A 16,759-nucleotide genomic window follows, 5' to 3' on the forward strand; every position below is an offset into this window, starting at 1 on the left:
TAAATGCTCCACTGCCAACTTCCTAAAGAAAAGTGCTTTTTGAGCTTTTGTCAGGCTGCCATTTGACCTTGGCCCTGGGCCAGTGCCACTCTGCAACACAGTATTAGCTTTTCTATTTCCCACCTGAGCCTCATTAGGACTAACTTTCTTCCTGTTCTGTAGCACAGAAAAGTAGCCTGACTATCCAGCATGTAATGTCAAGCTTCACTGTACAACTTGAGGCTTTGCCAGTGAGATGGTTAACTGAAAACAGGAGAGGGAAGGAGAGAAAGTGGAGGCTAGCATTAAAAAACAACAACCTCCCCTCAAACATCTGAAAGCCAGAAAAATCAGACCCTAATGGAAACAACTTTAAATCCCATGCCAGTCTCCCATCTTTTCTTCTTTGTTCTCTTCAGACCTACTTTGTAAGATGCACACTTCTGAACCAAGGACTTTTTTCCAAGACCTCAAGTAAGTCTCTATCCATAGGTTGTGGCGACCTTAACCTGGGAGGAGACACAGCACTTCCACGGTTTACAGGAATATGAAGGTCTGCAAATCTGAACCAGTGGAAAAGGAAGTTCACAGGTGCAATGTGCCCTTCCTAAGGCCCTTAGGAGACTCCCGGGAATGGGGCTCTCAGCCTATTGGCTTCCTGCTGCACCACCATGTAATTTGCTATTCACAGCTGCACTCCTGAGAGGCCATCTACTATTCTGCAGGAGGGGACCCCTGGCACTGTGCACCTCCTAAGGTGAACAGGAAGAGAAACCTGTTCAATTTCACAGGTGTGGGCTCTCCTCCTTAGGACAACAGGAGCATATGAAGAAACTGAGGGTGCCTTCTGCTCTTCCTGATTTTGCAGAGGAGACCAGGGAGCAGGTGAGGGTAGAAAGCAGGTGTAACATGCCTGGAATAGCTCACAACCATGACTGCCTACTTCAGGGCAGGCTGTCAAAAGCAGGGTAGATACTCTAAACTGGTATGTTCTAGAATTAGATTCCAAATGTGAACTCCCAAAGTACTACGATAGTCTTATAATGGAGTCACAGAGGGTCCCCTTAGACACTCCAGTCTATCTTGCCACGCAGGCAAGCTGAATTGTGTGATAAATGGTCACTTATACCAAAAATCACAAAATATTTAGTCCCAAGAGACCAGTCACTCACACAGGTCGATTTGCATCCTAGATCTCACACCAAAGATAACACCGATAGCCAATTCTATAATAAACTAACTAAAGGTTTGTAGCTAAGAAAAAGGAACAAAAGATATTGAGACACTCAAGCAGATAAAAATATATGCACAGGTGAGTCCCAGTCTATAATTTCAAAAGGTAGCAGAGATGTCGTTATCTGCCAGTTTCTCCAAAAGTCTTCTAGGGCTACCCAGAGTAACTCTGGAGAGTTCTGTCTTGTTTGTTTATTGCGTCCTATTAGAATCCAAACAGTCTAGAGATAAGATTTTTTCCTCTTGTGATCATATTTATGGCTTCATCTCCCAGAAAAACAAGTTGACCGTTTGGCTACCTACCCGGGCTCTTACTCTGATGAGAGAGGGGAATGCTTTTAGAGTCTTTGATCTCTGATCACCAAACAAAATGTCCACTTGCTTTGAAATGTGCAGGAATTAGCACCTTCCTGTTACAGTCCTTCATTTGCATTACACGAGGCTTCTTTCTGTTTGATGAGTCACTTAGATATAAGGTATCTACAATGTAAATGTTTGCTACTCTATTCTAACAGGATACAGGTAAATAAAAACAATGCATGCAACCTCCCATTAGTTTTCATGAGGTTTAAACACCAAACATTCTAAAACATTTAACAGCCACTTTGATATATACTAATACACAAATGAATTGGCCTGGCTTCCAGCTGTGAATTTGTCAGGTTTTAGCTGATGCTTATAGACTTGGCCAGAGCTGGCACCAGTGTTACAAATGGCTCCTGCTTTGCATTGCACTAAGGAGTCCTAGGAGTGGTGCCTCATCTTGCCACCATTGATACTCCCCTGTTACAAACCCATGTATGCTCCACCTTTCTGATAAGCTTTTTAAAGCTCGGACGCATCCCAGTATGTTCTGCACGACCCATGGGAACTTTCCAGTGTCTCCCTACCCATGCTGACTGACATTCCAGTTGCAGCATCTAATAATTTTGTAAATTGGACTGTGAGCTTCCCAGATTTGGGTGTGTGCACTACTGCTCAACTAGATGAATCTAATCTGCCTCATTTTAGTTCTCTCAGTCAGCCCCTAGGATGTTCTAAACAAATAAATAAAAATTAGAACAATTATCTTACTTTTCAGAGGGGCTGAGCATTCAAGCCCCCCTCCCCCTCCCGCTTTTGGACTTCAGAGAGAGAGAGAACTGTAAGTGATCAGCAATTCTGAAATAAGAAATCAGGCCATTATTTTAAATTTCATTTTTAAATGGTTGATGCAATTCACTGCCATTCTGGTGAAGCAATTCTCTTCCGGCCAGAGACCCCTTACTGAAAGCTGAAGTGGAAAGGACGCTTTTAGAGGATTTGGGGAGGATAAGGGGCAGGGTAAAATCATTAAGACGGAAAGTGAAATTCCATTCACGCTGCCCTCTATCACCGTACAGCATCAATCTTCTTAAGCAACATTGGTTGCTTTCAACACACAAAATATGACCAACCATTTTTACTGGTAGCATCAAAGAAACACCACAGCAATTTTGTAATAATTAACTTATGATATATCCACAGAGGTATAATTTCTGTTCAATTTTATCACCTGCACATAAAACAAACAGGTCAATAAGTACAAGGTGTTGTTACCATCAAAATTATTGCAGCAAATATTGTATGTGATCGGAAGCACAACCTGTTCTGTAGATGATCTGAATTACAGTCATTATCTTAGCGGTAGATAGAGGTCACAGACTATTCAATGGGTGTATTTACCTCCATGCATTATCTGAAAGATCTGCACACTTTAAACAGCCAGGAGAAAGAGGAATTATTTACCAATTTAACAAAAAGGACATATAAATAAAAGGAATGGGATGCAAATTAGAAAAGGAAAGTTTGGGCAGAATATCAGGAAAAGCTTCATATTAGTATCTATTAAACCCATTAGCTTGTGGGGGGGAAAACATCCCATGGGATATGGGGGAAGCACCAATACTGGAATATTTTAAACTGGACAAAACATTAGGTAAATGTACAATAAAGAACAATCCTGCACTAGCTGGGAACTGAACAAGTTGATTGAATAGATATTAGATTGCATGTAACAATGCAGGTTAAATAGGACAGTAGTAGCATTTTCCAGTTCTGAATGTCACATGGTTACTGTGACAGGTATACGTACAGTTACACAGTTTAGGGCAGCCCCATTACGTTTTTTTAAAGCTCCTGACTGATCTCCACTCTCATCCTCAGGGTGTCAGCTATTCTGTCTGCCGACTGTATCTGCAGCCATAATACAGGGTGGCATACCTCTTTGATGCCAGATCACCACTTGCCCTGTGTCAGAGCTGGTCTAACTAGTCTAGGCATGCTCAACTTTTGCTATACCAAAGGCCAAGTTAGCAACCTTCCTGGAGCCCAGAAGCCACAACAAATATACATTTACATACAGCTTAAAATACAAAATAGATGTGTGCAAACCTCAGCTTTGCTCTTCCTTGATGGAGCAATTGCTCCATGGTAAGGAAATTCTTGTTGCCTCCTCCACCTTGGTTTTTCATAAGAAAGGAATGACCTGCATTAGACACCTGGCTCCAAGAGAGGATTCCTGACTATGAATCCTGAATGGAGAATGATGTCTCCCTCCAGCGGAATTAGGCATCTAACTGCTGGAGAGGGATGGAGCTTATGCCTCATCCCTCTTCTCAGCATTTCCTACTGGCCAGTTAAGATGGTTCCCAGATCATTTTGCTGACTTCTTAGAATCCCATTTTCAGGTACCTAGCTCTCCCTGTGCATTGTATAAGGAGCCTCATCACCTAACTCGGGGCTGCAAATTGCACTAAGCAGTAGCGCACCCAAAAGTTAGGTGTTGCAATGCAATGCAACATCTATGTTCCCCTTGTGAATCTAGCCCTCTATGTAGACATGTTCCTAGAACTATACTTGCCATGAACTAGCTTCTAGTTTGGGGCAGTGCTGTGTCTGGAGTCTTGTATAGCTATTGCTCTAGACACAAATGAGACAAACAGTGGTTTCTAAGCCTTTGAGGCCCTTCACAATTTAGCTCTGTCCTACTTAGCTGATCTACTAATTTACTGCCACGCTAATCCCCCCTTTCACTCTTCTGCTGTTGGCACCATTCACCCACCACCAGTCCTCAGCTCCCTGAAATGCCTCTGCAATGTTTGCAAACATCCCCTTATTAGTCTGGGAAAACGCCCTGGAAAATTCTGGAAAAGCCACTACCTGATCCACCTTATCACCTCTGCCATGGTGCCAACAAAGCACTGTCAGATGACAATGATGAGGTAGTAAATGAGCTGAGACTGCCTGCTTATTGTTGCATCTGATGAAGTAGGTATTCACCTACGAAAGCTCATGCTCCAAAACCTCTGTTAGTCTATAAGGTGCCACAGGATTCTTTGCTGCTTTTACAGATCCAGACTAACATGGCTACCCCTCTGATGCTTATTGTTTGAGAACTTGCTTGCTTTAACATTTCCTCATCTTCACCTCTTTGTCTCTTCCACCTGCTGCATCTTGTGATAACCTAGACTGTGAGCTGGGGTCAGGGGGAGGAGAAACTACCCTTTTACTGGATATCTGTATAGTGCCAAGTACAAATGAGTCCTGTTCCTTGACTGGTGCTCCCAGGTGGCACTGCCATACAAATACATTCAAAAGAGTCTCCTCTCTGCACCATCAACAGAATACTGAGCAACAAGGCAGAACATTCCACCACAGCGCTCTCATTGGTGTAGCATGGTCTGACAACAGGACACAAAGGCCCAGATTTTGCAAGGTATTTAGGTGTTGCACTGCTTGGCCTTGCAAGGCCAAAGCGACGTAGATGGCAAAGGCCCATTTTTGAAAGTGACTTAGCCATGTAGGAGCCAAAGTCCCATTGAAAATTAAAAAATCTGGGCCATAATACCAGGACACTAGCCAAGGCTGATTGAAATCTGATGCCAGGACACTTAGTACCTAGAACTGATTAACACCACACCTAATCAGAGCAATGAATTTGACTTTACTGCATACGATAAGGGATGCAGGAGATGACATGTTATTTTTGTTATATTATTTATATTACCCCTTATATACAGTGAAAACCTCTATTAGTGAGCTTGACTTTGCCCCATCTGTTATAAACAGACTTTCACTCGGGCAGGAGAGGCCCCACCCATCCCCTTTCACCTACTAAATGCAGGTGCAGGGGACACTCTCTGTGAGAGGCTAGGGTGGCCACATCTTCACTCCATTGGAACAGTAGCAAGACTGTCTCCTTTTCACACTCGGGCTGGGTGAAGTTGCAGGAAGACAAGGATTCCGGGTTTCTTCTGCCATGGTATAGTGGCGTTTCTTCATCTCCTCCTTTGCTCTGCTTAAGAAGGGGAGGTGATAGTCTCTTTGGAAGAATCTTTTAGCACCTTTTTGGTAGGCGATAATTGCTGCAATCCAAGGGTATTAACTGGAGTTGATTGGAACAAGCAAATGAGTTTTCAAGCAGACTGAACCGTCACTATAAGCCAATGTAAGGATATTGAAATACACATTCAGGAAATTCACTCCACTTCCTTATAGGCAGAATTTCATTGCAATTGAGTTCATTATGAGCAAGTTCCACTATGAACCTTTCAACTACACTACAGCAAATACCTAGCTGAGTGCTACAAGAAATATGTAAGCAACATTCAGAGGAACAATGTGTATTAGTTCACTCTTATCAAAAAGGTGGTAATTTATTTTTATTTCACAGGAAATAACTCAGATTCCAGTGCTAAGATCCTTATATCAACAATTAACAATTATGTATTTGTTGTATTCTATGTAGTAAATTTTGCTAAAATGTTTATTAAAATGTGTGAAAAACAGTGTATCTTTACTGGAAAGTTAGCTTGAGTGATCTACACTTGAATTATTTCTCTGTTTGCCTAGCTTGAGTGAGAGCAGTCACATGGCAGAATAATACTTCAGTTGCTTTAATGCCCTGTATCCACACTGCCACTCTACTCACTTGTGCTGTCTGCTGTGGGAGCATCCATCATTCTTAGCATTGCAGTAAACTGAGCCATGCTAGGAATTTTTTGCAGTGTAACGTGGGAGCACTTGTCAGTCCTGTCTGTGCACATGGGTGAAACTGGTGTGAGCCTGACACCACAACTGAATCAGTTCTAAGTTTGGCCTCAGTTCTGCAAGTTTTTCCCACTGGTAGCAGGGTGAGCATCCAACTTGGAGGATACCAAACGTGGGCTCCACTACAACTGTCATTCTGACAACAGGAGGAAGCTACACGGTGTGAGATGCAGTGGCAGGCATTTCAGCAGTGGCTTGACATCATGGGAAAGAGGTGGTATGCTTTGTTAAGAAGAGCACATAAGCTGCATGCAGAACAAGAGGAGTGGTGACCATTGATGAAGTTTTTAGTGGGTGATGAAGCCCTCCTTATAATGACTGGCAGTTCTGGAGCAGGATCACAAGCTGAGAATAGTGGAACTGCATTGTCATGCAGACCTGGGATGACTAGCAGTGGACACAGAACTTCTGTGCAAGCAAGACCACATTCCTGGAGAAGTGTCAGGCTCTTCAGCATCAGGACACATAGGTGAGAGGGGTCCATAACAGTTCAAAGCAGGTCGCTATTGGTATCTGGAATCTGGCCACCCCAGATTGTTACAGATCAGTTCGGTTTTGGCAAGTCAATTGTTGGTTCTGTGACGGAGGAGGTTTGCTGTACAATTATTATTTTGTTTCTTCTATGGGCAGCGAAGGTGATGTCCAGACTAAATGGACGGAATAGGAAGAGAGCAAGAAAATATGACTATGGGGAATTGTGGGAAGGCATTGGAGGACTGGCAGCACTCCACTGACACTAGCCTGCATTCACGTTACTGAGTGGTCATGTTAGCAGGCCAATTGTGCCAACCAACTTGAGTTAATAGCACCACCGCATTTGAGTGTGGGGTTTTTGTGTGTGGATGTGGGTTGAGTTAACAGGAAGATTCGCATTATAACATGAGTTAACTTTGCAGTAAAAACTGGCCCCAACAGTTCTTTATGTGAATGCTTTGCTCTGTTAAGGCAGGCTTTTGCGAACTTTTGCTGTATGGTCCCTTTGGTATCACAGAAAATGAAAAGGTGACCAACCTCAAAACACCTTCTCACAGTGGGAGAAAAATCTGCCACACTGACTTGTTTGGGGGCTGGTTCCAATGAGTAGATGCACTGATACAGCGGAAGAGGACTGAAAAGTACATTTTTCACCAGAATGTATGGCAACTTTGTGACAAAACAAACAAATAAGCATATTATTTATCAAGAACCCCTAGCAAAGTATTTGAGGTGGTGCCCACAGAGGTAAAATACAATGCTAATAAGCAATCACAATTAAATCACTAAACAATACATGAATAGAGTCACAGCGTGAGATTGTGTGCTGTGCCTCCAGGAAGAGGTGAGGCAAAGGTGACCTCTGTGTCTTTGGGGTCCTGGGCTGGTCAGATGGCAAAACAACCCGGAGTAATTTAGGAAGCCACAAGAGCTACTGTAATTTGTCACCCTACTTGGGCAGCCCATGGAGGTGTGCAGAATGGCCACAGTGGCATGTACTATGGCCCCTCCCCTATCTAATATGCCCCTTTCTCCCAACTGGGCATAGCCCCTGTGCCAGGACTTGTGAGGCTTTTATGACCCCTACATACCAGGGCAGCAGCATACAGGGGCTGTAGTGGAAGAAAGAATCACTCTCATAGACTTAAGTCCAGAAGGGATCCATACAGGGGCGGCGCCAAGGCTTCTGATGCCCTAGGCGGACGGCCATTTCGCCGCTCCCCGCGGGTCTGGTGGATCTACCGCAGTCATGCCGGCGGACGGTCCGCTGCTGGAAAGTCTCCGGTGGAGCTGCCGCAGTGATGCCAGTGGGCGGTCCGCTGGTCTAAAGGCTCCGGTGGACCTGCCGCCGGCATGACTGCGGTAGGTCCGCCGGAGCCTTTAGACCAGTGCACCATCCGCTGAAATGACTGCGGCAGCTCCACCGGAGCCTTTCCAGCAGTGGACCGTCCGCTGGCATGACTGCGGTAGATCCACAGACCCGCATGCCACCCCCCCGCCAAAATAGCACCCCCCTAAAAATTCTGGTGCCCTAGGCTATTGCCTAGGTCGCCTAAATGGTAGCGCCGGCCCTGGATCCATATGATCATCTAGTGTGACAGGCCATAGAATTACACCCACTAATTCCTGCATTGAGCCCAGTGGTGGCTGAACTAAAGCCTATCTTTTGGAATGACGTCCAGTTTTGATTAAAGACGCTAAGCGGGAAAGAGTTGACTGCATTTCTTGGTATGTCTAATTCTCCTCCCCACTGAAAGACAAAGTGGCATTATTAAACAAATGGAGTTCTGATTATGGAGTTTGTTTTGCCATGATAAAAAACTAGCTGGTATGCTCATAGAGACAGGCACAATGAGCAACATTTTCAACAGTTCGGGGGGGCCTAAATATGCAGATAGGTGCCCACTGCCATTTTCTAAAGCACCTGGATGATTTCAGTGGGTGTTAGGGGCCTAGAAGCTTTTGAAAATCCCACGGGGTGCCTATCTGCATCTTTACGCACTAAATACCTTTAAAAATAGGCTTCTAAGTCAATAGCTGATGCTGGGAGAAAGAAGACAGAGTAAAGAAAAAATAATCAACATGGAGGTGAATTTGGGGAAGAGGAGAAGAACCAAACTTACACCGCCCTTAGATGTTTTGTTGAATTTGTGTAATTTTTATTGATCACTGATGTTCCTGGTGTGGAAACTAGAAAGTGAGCTATAAGAAATGCCACAGTCATTTAACATTCAGTTGGAAAGAGTGAAAGAAAGAATTCATAATCAGTAGAGACACATTTTTTCTTCAAGCTTTTAACAGAGAATTAGGAACAATGGAGGTTTTTGTTTTGTTTTGTTTTTTAAAGAAACCGTCAGTGCTAGAAAGCATTGCCCCAAAGCTGGCGAGGTTAGTGGTTTCTATTCAAACCCAAACCCTAATGTTTAACTCATTGAGAAGTACAGTATGCAACAATGGTTTTCAAAGCTTACACTGGCAAAGAAATGACACAGGAAGAATTTTCCCCTCCTCTTAAAGCAGCCTTATAATTATAAATTAATCCCTAAAGATATTATGGTGACTTCGATGAGTTAATGAGTATCGTATAACTGCCTGCTTCTCTTAATTGTCCAAAGGCCAGTTGATCTTGGAGTGCATAAAACCTTGACGAATGCAGATACGAAGCATAGCGGAGAGAGAAAGTGTGAGCGTGAGAGAGAAAGAACTAGATGCTGTGGTTAACCATGAAGATGCCAAAGAAGTTTTTCTATCTCTTTCGTATCTTTGTGCTCTTAACTGGCTTCTCAATTATTTGCATGGGAGCCTTTTGCATTTCCACAGGCTCTTCTTTGTGCAGATGTAGGAATAATCTGCCCATTGCTTATTCTCTGTTACCTTTGGGGTTCTCACTCCTTGTGACTGGGATTTTTTGGAGCATGTACCACGAAGTCAGAAAAAACAAAAACCTGTTCTATATTTTCCAGAGAAATCCCAGCCATAGAGAAACACACATCAACACCATAGACAGGTACGTACTGCAATATATGTGTGGGCAAACTGGGTGTTGCATTTTGTAAATGTATCCTCAAGGGAAATAAATGACATAGCATTATATCAAAGAAAAGTAACCTGCAGCTAGCAGAAGACTTTTTATTCTATTTGTATGGGCACAGAACAGGAGCCTGAACGTTTCATATGCAGTGGATTGCTGTTAGGACAGTAACAGCAGCAGTTTAGGTGATAAAATCAATGTACAGGATATATTCCTGAAAAACTGTTTTTAGTGATTACACATACTGGGACAAATTCCTGGGGAAAACAGGGACAACTCCGTTGGCTTCAGTGGAATTAGTCCAGGAGCGCAGCTGGCCCAGTTGTATCACCGTCATAGATAACAGTGGCTGTGCCAGTGTTTTGGTATTGCTCCTCAGCACAGTCTTTCCAGAGAGGCCAAAACACTGGAATGATTCACAGTTCCCTATATGGTCTATGCTTGAGGTTTCTGTGTAAATATCCCTGCTATTTCTGAGTGAAGTCTGATGCTTTCCAATAGACAGAATCTTAAACTGGTTGGCCCTAGGCCTGGCAAAGTTTGTAACGGCGTCTTTGGATACAAATGACTCTTGCTGTCTGTTGTGGTAACACCACTATAAACACTGACAATAGGTGCTGTAACAGCTCTATAAATACATCGCATCACAAACCCTGGTTAGATAACCAGGACAATATGGATAGCACTTAAAAATTTGTGGAGAGCGGAAAATAATCACCATGCAATCAACTTTGGCAGGAAATATACTCCCCTTTAAAATCCGAGTGCCCTTTAGGACAGCTGCTGCACTATAGACAATCGGTGGATGATATTCGGATGACAGTCAGGAAACCTTGTCAATTAAATTCACTTTTGAGGCTGAGGCTGATATTTAAAATTATTTTAATGGCACACTTTAGAGAAAGTCACAGGATGCTAGATCAGTAAATGTGTCATACGTTTCCAGCTGATCTATTCCTGCTTAGCCAGATTTCAGTTTATATTTTAAACATCAGATAAACTGTGACAAGGTGACAAAAGCAAACATATCTAACCAGGCCCAGCTCATATAAATCTCTTCTAACTAGTGAATCTTTTTGGTGTGATTATTTTTCAGGCCTGATTTCTACCCTCCGTGCTATGAAGATAGCACTGATCCGGGAAAGCAGACTTCCCCAATACCACTCTCCCCTTCAGCAGGAGAGGAAGAGATCTACAACATCCCTCCGCCACTGTATACTGAAAGCAGCATGGAATTCTTAGATGAAACCAGCCTTCAGGAGGAACAACCACCATCATATGAAATGTCTGTGCAGCAGCAGCAGCAGCCAACAGCCGAGCATGACTCAAATACAGAAGGAGTCTCAGGCACTTGTCATGCACCCATGTCAGGAGTCAGTTGCTAATAATATGAACTATGAAGGGACTTTAGAGGGACCAAAGCATGTTAGTTATTCCGAGACAAAGTCAGTGATTAAGACACTGAATGTGCAAAGTGGTGTTGGAAAAGACATGGGACAGTGCTATATAATACTACTGTAATATACTAATGGGTGCAACAGTTGCCTGGGGACAGCATTAACCACAATCCATTCATGTGGCATTAGAGAGGTTGTTTGAGGAGCTTCCCTGAATTTTAAAATAAGAACACCATTCTCTGGCCTTCAAAGAGTTTGCTAATGATATTAAGTATAACCCATAATTGTTGGCTCAAGCCAACATAACAGCAGCTTGTTTTCACGGTTCAATATTTCACTATGCCCACACAAAAAAGTGAGCACCAAATACATTCATTCTACTCTGTTCAATATCTCTAGATGATCTGTTTATGAAAGATTTTTTCATACCAAATATCCAACTGGCTAATTTTCTTTTCATAGCCAGTATTTAATTTTCTGCTCACATCAGCGCATCAAGATCTTGAGCGAAAACGCCCTTGATATACAAATGACTGTACTGTACCTTGATACATTGGCTACCAACGTACAGAAGCCATTATTTTTTACACTGGAAGGAAAATGTTAGTGCTGCTGCTTAATGCACCTCTAGTTATTAATTTTAATCTCTTTCTCGCATCTCATCTTTTGGTGCAAGTCCTCATCTGTTTTTCCATTAATATTTGCTGATCTGGAAGACCTATTAATTCATTAGCTAATAGTTGGGGTTTTGTGTTTGTTATTTGTAACAGTTGAGTATTTTTCTACCATGAATGTTTGGAGATAACTGCTTTACTTTGTGTTATTAGATGATACTTTAATATTGCATTGAATTTATCTGTTTATTTCAATAAATTTTTTCAAACCACATCTGAACTAGAAATGAGGTTTCCGTACTTCCAGATGTATATACAACACCCAATCTGAGCTCAATCACTGCTGCACACTGATGAGCTGACTCCAGTTTCATAGCACAGCTCCTGAAAGAATAATACCTATTGTTTGCAGACAAAAGCCTTCTGTGAGCCATTTCTTTAGGCATTGTTTTCATAGCTATAAGGTTAGCTGCTTCCATTGCACTGTTCACAAACTCAGTGCCAAAGAAGCAAGGCTCTATTTGGCCCTGATCCTGCATCACGAGTTCAACTGGAGTTTTGCCCTTTATGACAACAACATGACCAGGATGAGATGCTTTATCAATCTTTCTTTATGCTCACATATCAGAAGAGGCAAAAGTAGCATGGATACAAATCCTTGTGGAAACTTAAAACATGGGGGAAAATCAACTGCAAAATAAATCAGTTCTTCCTCCTCAAGGATTAGATTCTGATTTGAAATATAGCCTTTCCCTTGGTGGGAGAAGAAGGGAAATTGAGGATGCTACTGAGGGGAATGACAAAGAAATGGGAGGTGAGACATGTTTTCCTTCAGGGGTAGAAGTAGTAGGGAGGGGTTGACAGTGTGCCCAGAAAAAGAGGAGAGGGAAGAGGAGAACATAAGGTTAAAATGGAAACAATTTTACAGGAAATGACACATTAAAAGAGGTAGAGTTAAAGGACAGAAAAAAGGGAAAACAATGGAGAGAAAGAATAAACATTCAAAAGAAAACAATGACAGGATAAAAAACCCTATAATTGGAGAGACGGAGATAGACAAACTGGATCCACGTAAGAATATTTTTTAAATGATTAAAAAGCTGCACATTCTAAAGTGAGGGAGAATAAAAACCAGGAGAAATGGGAACCTTGACATGTTATTTCAAAAGCAGTTAAAGGGAGGGTTTCCTCTGTGAAGTGACCATGGTAAATGACACCTTTTTGCTCAAGACACCTGCTTCCTGAATGTATTCAGAATTGGAACAGTTGGCTTTAGTGACAAAGATATGTTTTTTAACTGCTTTTTAGTCATGTTAATACTGCAGGACGCTGACAACAGTGGGGTCGTATATGTGTTGCTGACGGAAGACATTCATTAAATGTGAGGCAAGATTCAAGCTTGATTCTCAGCCCTAGGTTGAGAATGCAGGGCTGACAGTTAGAAAAACTGCCTGAGTAAAATCCTGGTTCCATCGAAGTCAACAAGAGTATTGTTATTGACTTCAATGGGTCAGGATTTGACACCCCCTCCCTCCCTCTTTTTTTTTTTTACTTTTGAATTGAGCACATTTGATCTGGTAATCAGTGAAAAACACACATGGAAGCCCAGAATGCCATTTTCAGTGTCACTTTTCAGAATGGCACACTGTAATTCAATTATTGACTCACTTCTGCTGGAGCTCATGAAGAATTGCACCATTTTTATGTACCCCCGCCCCTGCTCCCCATTGGATCATAAAGTGGATGGTTAGAATGCTGGAAAGTACATATTTATCGATATGTTCCTGGTTCAAAGTGCCCAGCTAACACAGGCCCGACTTCTAAGTTCTCTTTTATCTGAATACAGCAATAACCCCTTTATCTAGGGCAGTGGTTTTCAACCTTTTTTTTTCATTTGCCAACCCATATAATGTTTCAAATGGAGGTGCGGACCCCTTTGGAAATCTTAGACATAGTCTGTAGACCCCCAGCGGTCCACGGACTACAGGTTGAAAGCCACTGATCTAGGGTTTGATAGGCACATGAAACTCCATGTGAACAGGGTTTCAGATAAATGGTGGCTTCTTTGAGAGAGCCAAACTAGGGGTCCACAGCCCCACAGGATGGGGAGGACATGCCAGCTGGCCACCAGTTCTGACTGACCCACAGAGCAGACTAGTAATGAGGCAGAGGACATTTTCCTTGCATCTGCTTTATGGCCCTGTTTCTTAGGCAGTTTTGGGCAAGAACTAAGAGTCTGAATTCTTCCCTAACATTTCAGGGGAAATCCAAAAAGGACTTAAGAATTTTGGCAGCCTTTCTGTGGTCCCACCAACCTCAATCCATTGCAAGTATTGCATGCAGGGGACTGGATTAGAGAAGAGCAACAAAAATGATTAAAGGTCTAGAAAACATGACCTATGACAGAAGATTGAAAAAATTGGGTTTGTTTAGTCTGCAGAAGAAAAGATTGAACAGGGACATGATAATTTTCAAGTACATAAAAGGTTATTACAAGGAAGAGGGAAACAAATTGTTCTTCTTAACCTCTAAGGATACGACAAGAAGCAATGGGCTTAAAGTGCAGCAAGGGAGGTTTAGGTTGGACATTAGGAAAAAATTCCTAACTGTCAGGGTGGTTAGTCACTGGAATAAATTGCCTAGGGAGGTTGTGGAATTTCCATCATTGGAGATTTTTAAGAGCAGGTTGGACAAACACCTGTCAGGGATGGTCTAGATAATACTTAGTCCTGCCATAAGTGCAGGGGACTGCACTAGATGACCGCTCGAGGTCCCTTCCAGACCTGTGATTCTATTGTAGGCTCTTAAAGGCTCCAGAGCCTTTCAAGGACAAACGGACTGCTCACTGCGTCTTCAGACAGCAACAGGGGTTAAGGTGTGGAGGGAAGGAGGGATGTAAGACAAGTTCAGGTTAAGGGGGACTATTTGCTTGACTCAATCTCTTTTTCATGTATATACGTTCACTGCTTAGGGGAGCTGAACAGAAATGATGTGGGTGACCGCATGAGTGAATAAATGTCAACAATCCTTTTAAAAGCAGAAAGGTGTTAAATGGCTGAATTAATTTTGCTCAAACTTTCCAATACAAATTCACCTTTGGCATGACCAGCCGTAAGAAGTTTTGGGTTAAAAGGGATTTTCTTTATTCGTAAAGATGTGAACAATTCAAAACAAGGGTTCTGAATGGAAGAGGCCTTTTCTGCCCTCGCCTCTTGCACAATAATGCTATAACTATTCCCGTCCTATCACTATACTCAGTGGTGAGATGTGTAGTTCCTAGGCGTGAGGCCAAGCATTTTTCTTTGATGGTAACTTACTCATGCTGAAAGAGAAATCTTTTGACATTTCAGTGCAGTGATGTGCAACGCATGGGACATATGGGGCCAGCTCCTCAGCTATGGCTGAAGAATAAAAATTGGGGAAATGGGTGTGGTATTCCTCACCTCTGCACTCTCAAGGCTAGGACTGCTCCATGCAGGGCTGGTCGGCCACCACCATGTTAGCACTGAGTATTTTTTAAAATGAAACATCTTTGCCAACTTTTGTGTCTTATGTACATTGTTAAATATTTTATACCATAAGCCACTAGTTTACGAGTTTAAAAAAAAAGGTTTAAGCCTGTTATTTATCTTCAGTAAGTGAAGGGAGGTTATTAGTGTGTGATGTCAACAAATAGATGGCACTTAAATAATATAATTCTACACAGTTTTATATATTTGAACATAATGACAAGTATTTGCTAGTTGGCCTTTTCCCTGCTATTGCACACGAGTCAATAGTTCTTGTTCTCTCTACCCTTCCATGTTTTTACTCCTTTCTTTCTTCTTCCATCTCCCACACTATTTTTGCATGGTCTACTTGCTAGCTGTTTTAGTACCACTTCTTCTTGTCTCTTCCCCATCTATCCTCCCTTCCTTGAACCTTTCCCTCTCTCTTTCCAGCTGGGTCCACAAACTCATTTCTTCCCCAAGTCTCCCCTATTCTTTTTCCTCTGGCCTCAGAGGTGAAAGTTAGCCAGTCCGGTCTGGCCCGGCGTACCGGCAAGAGCCAGTACGTTGTGCCGGACTGGACCGGCTTCCACAGAGGTGATTTAAAGGGCCCAGGGCTCCAGCCGCTCTGCGGAGTCCTGGGCCCTTTAAATCCCCACCGGAGCTCCGGCAGCCAGGCTCGGGCAGGGTTTTAAAGGGCCTGGGGCTCCTGCCACTGCGGGGAGCCCCAGGCCCTTTAAATCCCCACCGGAGCTCTGGCAGCCGGGCTCGGGCTGGGTTTTAAAGGGCCTGGGGCTCCTGCCGCTGTGGGGAGTCCCAGGCCCTTTAAATCCCTGCCGGAGGTCCAGCAGCTGGGCTCAGGCGGGGATTTAAAGGGCCCGGAGCTCCATGGCGGCCAGAGCCCCGGGCCCTTTAATTCGCCCCGGAGCTCCCAGCCGCCTCTGCAGCTGGTAGCTCCAGGGTGATTTAAAGGCCCTGGGGCTCCCAGCCACAGCCGGAGCCCCAGGACCTTTAAATCTTGAAAGGCCCCGCTGTGATGAACTGGGAAAGTTCTTAATGTTTTCTCTGAGTACTGTGTTGGTGCCTCAGTGTCCCCTAGGCAGTTCTTAAGTATCTGGCAGAGCAAAGGGCCAGTGCACCTAAATGCCTGACACTCTGTCTCTTAGCAACTGATGGCCTGGGCCCCTCCTCTGCAAAGGTGCCAGCTGAAGATGTTGGAGACAAAGGGATCAGGTGACCTCCTGGCCTGGGAAAGGGGCTGAGGAGAGAGGAGGGGCTGGGAGGGGTGGTTAGTCTGGAGCTGGCTGGGGTCCAGGGTGGAGGGCAGACCTGGGGGTCTGGCTCACTGCCCCCCAGAATGGACCCAGCTGAGGGGTCCGGTTCTCTGTACCTACAAGCTCTGTTTTAGACCCTGTTCCTGTCATTGAATAAACCTCTGTTTTACTGGCTGGCTGACAGTCACATCTGACTGCA

The 16,759-nt window shown here is 43.5% G+C and overlaps 1 protein-coding gene across 1 annotated transcript; it reads left to right on the plus strand.

Annotated features, from left to right (window-relative positions):
- The first annotated feature begins 8,975 nt into the window (after positions 1–8,975).
- Positions 8,976–11,308, plus strand: TMEM252 (transmembrane protein 252). The gene is given in 3 exon segments (XM_030566984.1): positions 8,976–9,763; positions 10,884–11,142; positions 11,144–11,308. Coding segments are annotated over 3 exon segments (723 nt in total). The 5' UTR covers positions 8,976–9,464.
- The last annotated feature ends 5,451 nt before the right edge of the window (positions 11,309–16,759 follow it).

Source organism: Gopherus evgoodei, chromosome 6 (assembly GCF_007399415.2).
Source record: "Gopherus evgoodei ecotype Sinaloan lineage chromosome 6, rGopEvg1_v1.p, whole genome shotgun sequence".
Classification (NCBI taxonomy): Eukaryota; Metazoa; Chordata; order Testudines; family Testudinidae; genus Gopherus; species Gopherus evgoodei.